Source organism: Engraulis encrasicolus, chromosome 24 (assembly GCF_034702125.1).
Source record: "Engraulis encrasicolus isolate BLACKSEA-1 chromosome 24, IST_EnEncr_1.0, whole genome shotgun sequence".
Taxonomy (NCBI): domain Eukaryota; kingdom Metazoa; phylum Chordata; class Actinopteri; order Clupeiformes; family Engraulidae; genus Engraulis; species Engraulis encrasicolus.
The window spans coordinates 45204597-45216639 of record NC_085880.1 but is presented as its reverse complement, the minus strand read 5'-3'; the positions used below and the strand labels follow the sequence as shown (position 1 = coordinate 45216639).

Here is a 12043-nt window from a genome sequence, read left to right as displayed (position 1 = left end):
AACCTGCTTTAGGCAGTTTCCCTCATTTTATTGTATATATATATTGTGTTCTCATTTATTCATGAATGTTGTGCATTCGTGTTTATTGTGTTAATTATGATTATTATGTATATACTATTCATTTATGTCTTGTTTGTATTTTTTTATATTTTAGTAAACCACGGTTTCATCAAGGCCTTTAAACTTGTGTGTGTGTCCTTTCATTGGGGATTATCCATTTTTGTTCTTACCAGACAACCTGTGCAGTTTGCTATTTTCCCTGGACCAGCCCATTATACAGTCCATTTTTGTGTGTCATACTTTGCAACATTTTTCACACGTGGTATATCTCAGATATACCAGTAGACATCATTTAGTTTAGAAAATGAGGCTCTTCAATTAGATGATTTACCTCTAACGCAAGGTTAACTGGGGTCATCAATATGTTCCCCGGGTCCTATGTTCCCCGCAGCTGGGGACGACCCTTTTTTTCAGAAAAGGGTTCTATGTTCCCCGCTGCTTCCATGTAGACTACCGCATGGCAAAGCGCAGGTTGTTGTTGCACCTCTGACAGGTTAGGTTTAGGGATAGTTTTGGTCAGGGCACAAATTGAAAACTCAGAAACATTGCATTACTGACAGGTTAGGTTTAGGGATGGTTTTGGGAAGGGAACAATTTGAAAACTCGGAAACATACAATGCGGGGAACTTAGGATCCTTTTTTCATAAAAGGGTTCTATGTTCCCCACTGCTTTCAAGTAGACTGCTGGCACATGGCAAAGTGCAGGTTGTTGTTGCACCTCTGACAGGTTAGGTTTAGGGATAGTTTTGGGTAGGGCACAATTTGAAAACTCGGAAACCCCATACAAAGACAGGGGAACATAGGCCCTGTTGAACATAGGACCCGGGGAACATACACTCCCGATCAGGTTACCGTGTGTACATTAAAGATGAACTTAAAGGAAAACAAGTAAATGAAAGAAACCTAAAGAAAGTAATGATCACGCATACACCGCTAACCATCACACACTGACGTTTCCTGGGCACTCGAACACACATGCACCACCCTCTCAAGCACTCATGCACACGTTCATCCACACAATTTGTCCAAAACTAAATCTTAAACAGCAGTCCACTCAGAGGACAGAGCCACACGCTGGATCATCCGATTACCTGCACACAGAGGTTAAACACACGAATAACAGCCATCACACACACGCGTGTGCGCGCGCGCACACACACACACACACACACACACACACACACACACACACACACACACCACAAACAGAAGGAAATGGTGGCTGGTGACATACCCGGTCTGATGTGACATTAGGCCTATAGATGGTTGAGGGATAGCAGCATTTGCAGCAAGAAAGGCAAGTCCACCTGGCAATATACCTAAATTACACAAATACATGAAGGGAATTTTATAGGTGTGTGTGTTTGTGTGTGTATGTGTGTGTGTGTGTGTGTGTGCGTGCGTACGTGCGTGCATGCATGTGTCAGTGTGTGCGCGTGCGTGCGTGCATGCATGTGTCCGTGTGTGTGTGCGTACGTACGTGCGTGCATGCATGTGTCAGTGTGTGTGTGTGTGTGTGCGTGCGTGCGTGCATGCATGTACTATATATGAGTGTGTGCGTGTCTGTGTGTGTGTGTGTGTGTGTGTGTGTGTGTGTGTGTTAAGCACTTTTCAGATATTTTTAGTGTATTTTCCTGACCAAAATAATAAATTGCATCTTTACATCAGATCTGCAACATGCATATGCTGTGCATAATATCTTACCATATCTCATCATATCATATCATGTCATATCACATCATATCATATCATGTCATGTCATTTATCATGTCATATCATATATCATGTCATATCATATATCATGTCATATCATCATGTCATATATCATGTCATATCATCATGTCATATATCATATATCATATCATATATCATATATCATATCATATCATATCATGTGCTTTTACCTTGGGGAATAATACATATCTCTCTCCCTGAGCTGCATGGAGCTGTATCGATAGCTGAGTGATGGAGACAGGTATCTCTGTGTTGGTCCAGGACTAAGGGTCTCAACATGCCCTCTGTCAGCTGTAGTAGAGGTGACCACAACATGTGGATGTGGTGGAGAGGAGGCCCCAGCATGTGGATGTTGTGGAGAGGAGGCCCCAACATGTGGATGTGGTGCTTGGCCGCTGAAGATGGGAGGATGCTCCATGGACTTGTCAGACTGGAGACTGGGGGATGGAGACACGGCTCTCTGTGTTGGACCTGGAGGACTAAGGCTCTCGTCATGCCCAGGATGTGGTGCTTGGCCAATAGAGATGGGAGGATGCTCCATGGAATCGTCAGACTGGAGACTGGCTGATGGAGAGACAGGCCTCCGTAGCAGTGGAGACTCTGTGCTGTGTTCTTCATGCTGCAAATGTTCTGAGTCTTGTTTTGGACCTCTATTGAGGGACCCATCATGTCCCTCATGTGCTGAACCAGAGATGGCTTCAACACGCTCACCCTGAGGCATCTGATTCATTTTGAAGTCATTGCTTTCACTAAGATAGAAAAAAAGCTTAGAAAACAATCAGTAGAAAACACGGCAAAAATCTGTTGGTGTATAATTATGAGCTATGAATACTATGAATACGTACTTAAGGTCATTTTCTGACTCAACTGGGGATTATAAAAACTCTCCTTTCATTTTCAGTTTCAGCTATTTTTTTAACCAAGTAGTGCACAAAGCTCTCTACATTAGGCTACATGATTTTGAAACACAACAATGAGTAAAATTGACCATACACAGTAACCTGGCTATGCCCTCCACCCAGCACCACCACAGAAAAACCCTTGGCATGTATGAGATTTTACAGATAGTGCTGAAACAGTGGAAAACATTGAAAATCTTTTGGATTTGAAGCGTTTTATTTGGGCTACCACTTCAAAACAATCAAGAAACTCAGAGTGAAGCCTGCTACCTGCTATAATTAACTCACACATTAGGCAAAGGTTTTCTTACCTCTCACCAGGATCACTGTGGCACCAGTTCAGTCTTCAGACTCTACCTCCTGAATGTGCAATGCAGTCTTTTGAAAATTCATAGATAGCCTACATAATCTAGTCTGTCTGGCTCCAGAACCTGTTTCTTTTTTTTCCCTTTCTATCTTGATGGACGGTATGGAAAATTACTTTCGCCTTTGTAATGGTATCATCTTTTAAGCAGCTGTGCACTTTACAAGTCTACTACTGAAGATGTTACTTTTTTGTTGTTGTTTAAATAATTTTTTCTGTGAACAGGATTCACTGTATCCTAAATCACAGTTTCTGTTTTGAGGGGCGGTATGGAAAGTTATTTTCATCTTTGTAATGGCATCAGATTTTAAGCAGTTGTGCATTCTACAAGTCCACAGACAGTGTTATTCTTTTTCTTTTTCTTCTTCTTTTTTTTTTTTTTTTTTAAACCCATTTTAGCCTGGAGCGACATATACGCTGCATTCAGACTCTTGAGATTTGAGTTTTTTAAATAAAAATGTGGGTATGTTTGAGCTGAATTAACACATTCAAAATGAGGGTCCTAGCTTTTAAATGCTACTTATCAAATGTTTTTCTATGCTTCGGAGGCTGAGATATTGTTTTATGTTTTAATAGGGAGAGGGCGCCTTTTCCCCAAAAGGGCTTGGGTTAAAATGGGTTAAATCATCTTTTTCTGTGAATAGGATCCACTTGTATCCTAAATCACACAGTTTCCTGATTCCATTGGATCCCTTCATCATGTTGAAATGTTGAACACTTGTGCCATCTAGAGGTGATGAAAAAAAACTTTTTTTCAAATCCACTTGGTACTGTGTAGCATACCGAAGTTAGCAATACTTGTTAGAAACTATATTGCTGAAGCAAAATATCCTGCATAAAGCGCTAACCGTAACCCTAATGGAAACAAACTGTGCCTGAAGTTGTGGCCAAAGCATGAATGAGTGGTTGGGATCAGTGAGTCAGAACCACGCAGGTCCAATTCCTCTGTAATTTGAGAAATTGTAGGTGGGTTTAATACCCAATAGGCCCCTTCATTGTCATCCATGGCTGGGGTGTCTTTGACTTGTTTTCAGCAGGCAGACTGACCTTTAATCTGTATTCATACCTTACTCTGGAAAAGACTGTTAATCAAATGTAATGTAGCAATAATGGATATCTTTGTCCAAGTGTACAGTCTCATAGATGTGGGGTGTTGATTTAAAGTCTGCTATAAGGAGAGATTTCAAGACTTCTTTTGACATCTTCCCTATATTCCTTGTTAAAGAACATGTCTAATATCTGATGTGAAAACAGCACCCATGACTGAGGAGTCTTCTGACGAGACTGAGAAGTTTTCCTCCTCCATCACCTTGACTCTGTGTTGACCTGCAGATCCCAGATCCCATGATGACTAATGGCCAGCTGACACTCAGGACTCACAATCTCAAGGTGCAGAGGTACACAATATATTGTTATTATTATTGTTGTATTTAGGGGCCTAATTATGAGGGGGACCTCCTGACCAGTTATGCTTGAGGCCTTCAAACCTTAGCAGTGGCCCTGCTTCTGACTAATGATCTCCTGACACTCAGGACTCACAGCCTCAAGCTGCAGAGGCATGGGAAGTGAATATCCTGAATGAGTGATTTCAAGAAAGCAGAGAATGCGTGCACATCAGTGGCACAGGTGCTGGACAAAACTGAAAAAAGTAACTGAAGGAAATGGTAAATGTCTTCAACACTGTTAATGCTCCCAGTTGTTTAATGGCACAACGTTTAGGACCTTAGCCCTTCTTCAAGTGCAACTTTGCGAAGATGGTTCCATGCTCAGGGTACCTCAGTCATGGAGGAGGATGGCGGAGCAATTACACCCTCCACCAACCTCACGGGTTGGGAGTCGAAGTGTCTGTGATTTCACCTGTTGTCTTTGTGAACCTTGGTAGGCTACTAGAAAACCAGTGGGCGTCACACTTGTCATGAAGTGCCGAAAGAAAAACTGCTATTTCATCATTATTAGGCACTATAGAAAAATAATTGACTGCCGAACGTTGGGACCGCCCATTGAAAGTGAATGGGAGCCCTCCCAACATTCTAGAGGGCCGTATAATAATTCACCTTAAAGGTACACTGTGCAGGAAATGGTCAAAAAAGGTACTGCAACTATGCTATTTATTGAAATTGCGTTGCCTATTGCCAAATTTGATCTTTACATGAAAGTTTACTAAGTAATAAACTAATGGCCCAAGTACAGTCATTTTTGCAGCTAAAAATGGCTATTTCTGGAAATTCAAAATGGCGGACCATGGAGAAGATCCCCCTTTTCATGTATGAAAAGTGCTATTTTTCCAGTCATAATGAATACTTAGAATTTGATGGTGGTGGTAAGTATTCATGAAAAAGGTAACATTAGTGAATAGGTAGCATGAATTCTGGAAATAAACAACTAAAAATCTCACACAGTGTACCTTTAACCCTCTCAACCCCACACAGTTATTTTACTGACTTACTTTAACACACAGCCTATATGCATTTATTCCAAGGCTTTAGTAAATATGACTATTCGTCTTCAAAAGATTGTAGAATGGTAATATTCTGTCACACACATTTATCTTAAAATTTAGTGCACAGTTCTTTGATAACCTTAGGTTACACAAATGATAATAGTTTCTAAGTGAGAGGTCAGCATACTTTAAATCCATTTTGTTATGTTTTATTATTTTGTGGCTGAATAACCTTTCTACTTTACAGTCTTCATCAGATTCGGATAATCTGATGAATGAGATGATTCCGAGAATCTGATGAAGTGGAAACGTTATCCAGCCATGAAATAATAAAAGACAACAAAAAGGATTTTAAGTGCGCAGACCTCTCACTTTGAAACTACAGTGCTATCAGCCTTTGTACTGGCCTTTTCCTGGGATGTGCACAATCTTCACCTTCAACTGTACACAAATGATAATATTTATTCAGTTGATTTTCAGCTCTTCCTGTATCCCTGCTATGCATTAGGATCCAACTTTTTATTCTCACTCCAAAAAGCTTTCAGTGACAAAAACATGCCAGCAGGGGGAGTCGCTTTTGCATCCTAAATATTTACAGCTGGTGTTGATGCTCTGTCTTGAGTTGGACTCAAGTCACACATCTCTTAAGTGAATGAATGAATGAATGAATGAATGAATGAATGAATGAATGAATGAATGAATGAATGAATGAATGAATGAATGAAAACCTTTATTGCCCTGAAGGGAATTTATCTTTTGGGAGCCATACAATAAACACTTGGAAATAGGCTATAGGATAGACAATTACAACAGCACAAAATGGCAAGTATAAAACACATACAAAACATAGGCCTACAGAGTAGGCCAGGGTAGATTAAAATAAAAAAATGGCAATAGTAAAATAAAAAAAAATAGAAAAAATAAAAATCATATGTAGGCCTACATTTATTATACAAAAGTTGATCTGAACCTGTCAATCACCCCACTCCTGCCCACCGAGACAACAACTTCACTGAAGCACTCGATTGATGTCTGTTGAATGCTTTATTCTAGCAGCATGTCCCTGTTCAACCTGTTCAGAGTCAGACAAGACACAAGGAAATAACGAAGTTCGCACCCTGTTTGCATCATAACATTGCAGTCGTCATTAGGGGAATACACAGTTGTCTACTCTATATGACTATTGCTGTCTTCATTTACTCAGAAAAAAATCCTGGCACTGACAGCACTACTGACAGCAATTCTAGCTTCTGGTGCTACTACCTTGGAACAATGTGCCAATTTCAGTGTTGCCAGATGTGTCTGATCAAATCTCGTCCAAACGGTGCTGAAAAAAACTCCTGGAGACGCTAAATTCCGCCCATTTTCAACAAATTCTATTGATTTCTACGGGTTTCTATTTTCTATAAAGGAAAACCTGCCTTTTACTGTTTTTACAGCTTTCCTAAGCAGCCGAATTGGGAAGGTAACGGCCCAATCTGGCAACACTGATCACTGTGCCACGAGCCGCTTCATGCGGTTGTTATTGTTTATTGCTACCAACAGGGCTACATTCGGTGAAATTGTTCTCTCAGGGAATTGTTTGCTGATGGGTGTCTTTGATTTTGAACTACATTGATTATAATGTCAAACACATCATACAACAGTGCATGCATCTCCAATAAATGATCTTAAGGTAGGCCTACATCTCGAAGTTTGTTGTTTCAGCACAAATTGGCCACAAATTGTATAAAAAAATACATGTACAGTACTCGGGTATCTCAGTCTTGGCTTCTTCCGCACGAGACGACGTCAAAAAATCCCAACCCAGTATTGCAAGTTTAAGATCGGGATTTCTGAGAAAATGAAGGCAACATACAGTATGTATGAAATCATGATGCAATACTTTGACCAAACTGCATCTGCATCAATGCTAACAACCCTTGTGAAACATCCAGAGAGTTTACTGTAAGCAACTGGACTCCTCCTGACACTTTTCAATACATGTAGTTGCCTCCGCCAAGGAGGCTGTTTTCGGTTGTGTTGGTTTGTCTGTCTGTCTGTCTGTCTGTCTGTCTGTCTGTCTGTCTGTCTGTCTGTCTGCTGGTCTGTTTGTCTGTCAGAATAACTCAAAAAGTTATCAACGGATTTTGATGAAATTTTGTTGGAGTTATTGGAAGTAACTATAGGAATAAGTTATTAAATTTGGTGGTGATCCGGATCATGATCCGCACCCAGGAATAAAAAAAAAAAAGATTCTTCCCCATTGCGGGATAGGCCGAATTTCGACATTCCAGTTTCTAACTCCACAAAAACAAGGCAGGAAGACTTTCCATTTCAAATATGTGTAAGGTGTAACATGGTCAAATGGTCTATCAAACAGCTTCATTGGCGGTGGTCTGCACTCTCTGAGTGCATTTCTAGTTAGAAATTTGATCTGACAAAAACTACTTGATCTGACAAAGAGAGACATGTGAATCATACTCTAGTCCAAATCCCGGGTACACGGGTTCAGAGAAGGTTGTAGAAAACGTGTGGAGGTGTGTCAGTTTGTCGTTATGGACTCTGTAGAAGGATAATGTGCCGGCTGGCCAGTCTAGATACACACCTACACAGTTCTGACTGGTGGACAGCTCTGCCACTGGAATGTTGATGTCTCTACTGTTGTGCTTCACGGTGTACTTGTTCTCACGGCAAATCAAGCTCCAGGATTTGTCGTTTGCCCCAAACTGACTGTCCTGTTTTCCCTTCCTGGTGATGCCCTTGTAGGCCCCTCTGTGAATCCAATCGGCCTCCCAGTAGTAGCGGCATTCAGTCAGACATTCTCTGCACAGCACCTGCTCGAAGATCTCGAACTGGTCAGGGCTGGGAGGATGTGGCTGTTCAGAGCCCCGTTTGGCTTTCGTGTTGTCATTGCACAACCTTAGGTCTCGGTGAGGCGTGCCTGGGTCCATGGTGAGCTCACAGGCATCTGTAACAGAAAAACATGTTTCACACATGCACACCAGGGGGGTATACTGAGAACATGGTTAATTGATGACAAAACAGACTAAGGTACCCTACAGGAAGTGGTAAATCTCAGATATACCACTAGTCCCCCCCACCAGGATGATGTCAATGGAATAATTTGGACGAGCCTAGATTAGTTAGCGCATAGTAAGTACTACATTTAAATCAAAGGCTCTAGTAATATGAAGTTTACCGCACACTTTCTTGACTTTATGCTCGTTTATTTAGAGCGAACAACACGTTTGTGTCTCTGTGCGTCATCAGGTTCGCTCAGACATTGATCGTTTACCAGCACCTAAAGCTGTGCATGGAACTTTGAACTGTTGAATTACTCTAGTAATATGACTTTACTGTTTGATAAAACATTTTTATTTAAAATGTGAAAAAAAAACTTACACTTCCTCAATCCTGGTTTCAACCATTCAACTCCAGCAGGATCAACTCTGAGGTACAGAAACAAAGTCACGGTGAATTCAAATACAAGCACAATCACATGGATGACTGACATTATCTCACAGTAAAAACACAACATACGCAAGCTTGTCCAACTTGTAGTCTTTGTTGTGTTGAAGAGAGGAGAGTCGAGAGACTGCATCCTCACTGGGTTGGTTGTAGCTAAGATCCAGCTCTCGTAGGTGGCCTGGGTTGGACTCCAGTGCTGAAGCCAGAGACTCAGAGCCCTTCTCTGACAACAGGCAACCTGAGAGCCTGTTGAGGACCATCATACAAAACAGAGAGAGGATAAAATTAGAATTAGATAGATCCTGCTAAAAACACTATCGATATTGTTAATGTATAAAGGGGCAGTTTGTGTTTAATGTCCCAATTTAGTGGCCACACACATTTCCATTTCAAATAAGTTTATGCCGTAGATATCATCACGAGTCTTTAAAAAGTCAAAATATCATGAACTGCCCAAATGTGTTTACTGGCCTTGTGTTTCTTTTTTTATTTCTGTGCTTGTCTAATGTTAAACATTCAGTTTGTTACCTGAGAACGGCAATTTTACAGTTTTCAGACCTCAGCCCATTTGAGAGCTGATCTACCCCTGCGTCTGAGATGTCATTGTTGCTCAGGTCCAACTCTGTAAGACGTGTGTGTCCGGACTCGAGTATCTGGCTTATGGAGCCACAGAAGTCTCCTGTCAGCTCACAGCAGTTCAGCCTGTAAAGTTAGGAAAGAGTGGAAGCCAACTTCAGGTTGCTGTAACATCACATTTTCTGTAACATCATGTTAAGTTAGAGATGTACTGTGCGTTAAAGGTAGCTTGCACTAATGACATGAAGTGAACACTCACGTGAGAGTTTCCAGCTTGCATTGCTCAGTGCTGAGGGAAGAAAGGAGCTTCTCTTGCACACCTTTGAGGTCATTGTAGCTCAGGTCTAGATGCCTCAGCTGAGAGGTTTCTGACTGAAGTGCTGAAGCCACTGGCTTGAAGACATTCCTGGAGAAGTGGTAGCCGATCAGACTGGATGAGGAGAGAGAATTGTTGAGTGTGTAAAATCAAATGACACATAAAATGATCTTGTCATGACTTTATTCTGACTATGATGCTAGAATGTATTTAATCATTTGTAAATATTACATTCAGTGAACTGTATTGTATATTTCAATGTTCCATGTTCACTATGCATAATATTCACGTTCTGTTAACCAGAAACATTCAACAACATTCACAGTATAACAACAGACAGACCATCAATGATTACGTAGCCAAATGTGTTCTTTGGTGAGGATCATATGTTTACTAACCAAGCCCTTGTGCAGCCTCTCACAGCTTCGAGAAGTCTTCTGTGACCCTCCTTGTTGGTGTTGTATTTAGAGAGGTCAAGTTCGTCGAGTACATCTTCAGACACCAGGATTACATAGGCCAGTACTGAACAGTGTGAAGGCAGCAGCTCTTTCCCTGACTCCAGGTACTCCTGAATCTCATTGTGTAGAGAGTTGTCATTCATTTCAAGCAGGCACAGCAGAAGATTCATACATCTTTCCTTGATGTCTTTGTAGCGGATGATCTCTTTGGTGTATTTAATGGTTTCTGCGATGCTCTCTGAGCTGCTGACCGTTTGCTGCAGTAAGCCTTGCAGGAGTCTCTGATTTGATTCAAGTGAGATTCCCAGAAGAAACCGCACGAACAGATCCCAGTGACCATTTTCACTCCGAACTGACTTGTCCACAGCATCCTTCAGGAGACTCTCCAGGAAGTGTTGCCTCTCCCAACCCGTGAGGATGGATCTTAGAACTTTGTAGTTCCTGTTCACATAGGAGTAAAATGCATAGAGAGCAGCAAGATACTCCTGAATCGAGAGGTGGACAAAACAAAAGACTTTCCTTTTTCTGAACACAAACTCTTCCCTAAACAATTCAGTGCACAGGCCAGTGTATACTACAGCCTCAGTAACTCCAATGCCACATTCCTCAAGGTCCTCCTCGTAGAAGAGTAGATTTTCTTTCTCCAGTTGTTTGAATGCTAGCTCTGCTAACTTCAAAATTGCATCTTTGTTAGCTTCAAGAATCCTGTTGCTGGGAGCACACTCTTCAATTTCCCCATGAAATTTCTTGTTCTTCATGTTCATCTGAATGATTAGGAAATGGGTGAAAATTTCTGTCAGGGTCTGTGGTCTATCTTCTCTCTCATTCTGAAAGATTTCCTGAAGCACAATTGAGGAGATCCAACAGACGACAGGAATGTGGCACATGTTATGAAGGCTTCGGGATGCCTTAATGTGTGAGATTATCTGGTCTGCTTGGCCCTGATCAATGATCTTCTTCCGAAAGTACTCTTCCTTCTGACGGTCAGTAAACCCACGTATTTCTGTCACACGGCTGATGCACTCATTTGGGATCTTACCAGCTGCTGCAGGTCTTGATGTGATCCATACATGAGCAGATGGCAAAAGGTTCCCATTGATGAGGTTTGACACCAAGGCACCAACTGAAGATTTCTCTGTAATGTCATGAATTAGCTGCTGTTGGCCACTGGCTGTTTTCAATCCAATTCTGCTCTCATCTAGCCCGTCAAAGATGACTACAAGCTTGCAGTTGTCATAGAGATCTTTGGTATCACTCAAGTTCGTCAAGGCAGGGTGGAAGTCAACCAGAAGTTGGTGGAATGAGTACTGCTGATCCATAATCAAATTCATTTCCCGGAATGGAAGAACAAATATGAAATCTACAGCACGGTTTGCCTTCTCCTCAGCCCAGTCAAGAATGAACTTCTGCACAGACACCGTTTTCCCGATGCCAGCAACGCCTTTGGTTAGTACAGCTCTGATGGACATGTTCTCTTCACCTAGTGGCTTGAAGATGTCATTGCAATCAATTGCAGTGTCTTGCGATTGTCTTCCTGATGCTTCGATCTGTTGAACCTCACTTGTTTTCAGCCCTTCATTGCAGCGCTCAGTGATGTAAACTGGAGTAAATATCCTGTTCAATGGGGTCTCACTTCCTGGTGTAACGTTCCCCTCACATACATACTCAAATCTCTTGCTCATGTTGGCTTTGTGGGACACCTTAATGCTTTGCAAATCTGTTGAATGTGAATGTCTTACGTTAGTA

General features: G+C 41.5%; 1 protein-coding gene across 1 annotated transcript in view; it reads right to left on the bottom strand.

Moving 5' to 3' along the window:
• LOC134441120 (uncharacterized) overlaps positions 1-12043 on the bottom strand; it is a 41160-nt gene that overhangs the window by 27630 nt on the left and 1487 nt on the right. The window contains 7 exon segments of the mRNA XM_063191310.1: positions 1965-2543; positions 7925-8447; positions 8882-8928; positions 9020-9193; positions 9476-9649; positions 9783-9953; positions 10238-12014. Of these exon segments, the coding sequence (XP_063047380.1) occupies positions 1965-2543; positions 7925-8447; positions 8882-8928; positions 9020-9193; positions 9476-9649; positions 9783-9953; positions 10238-12014 (3445 nt within the window).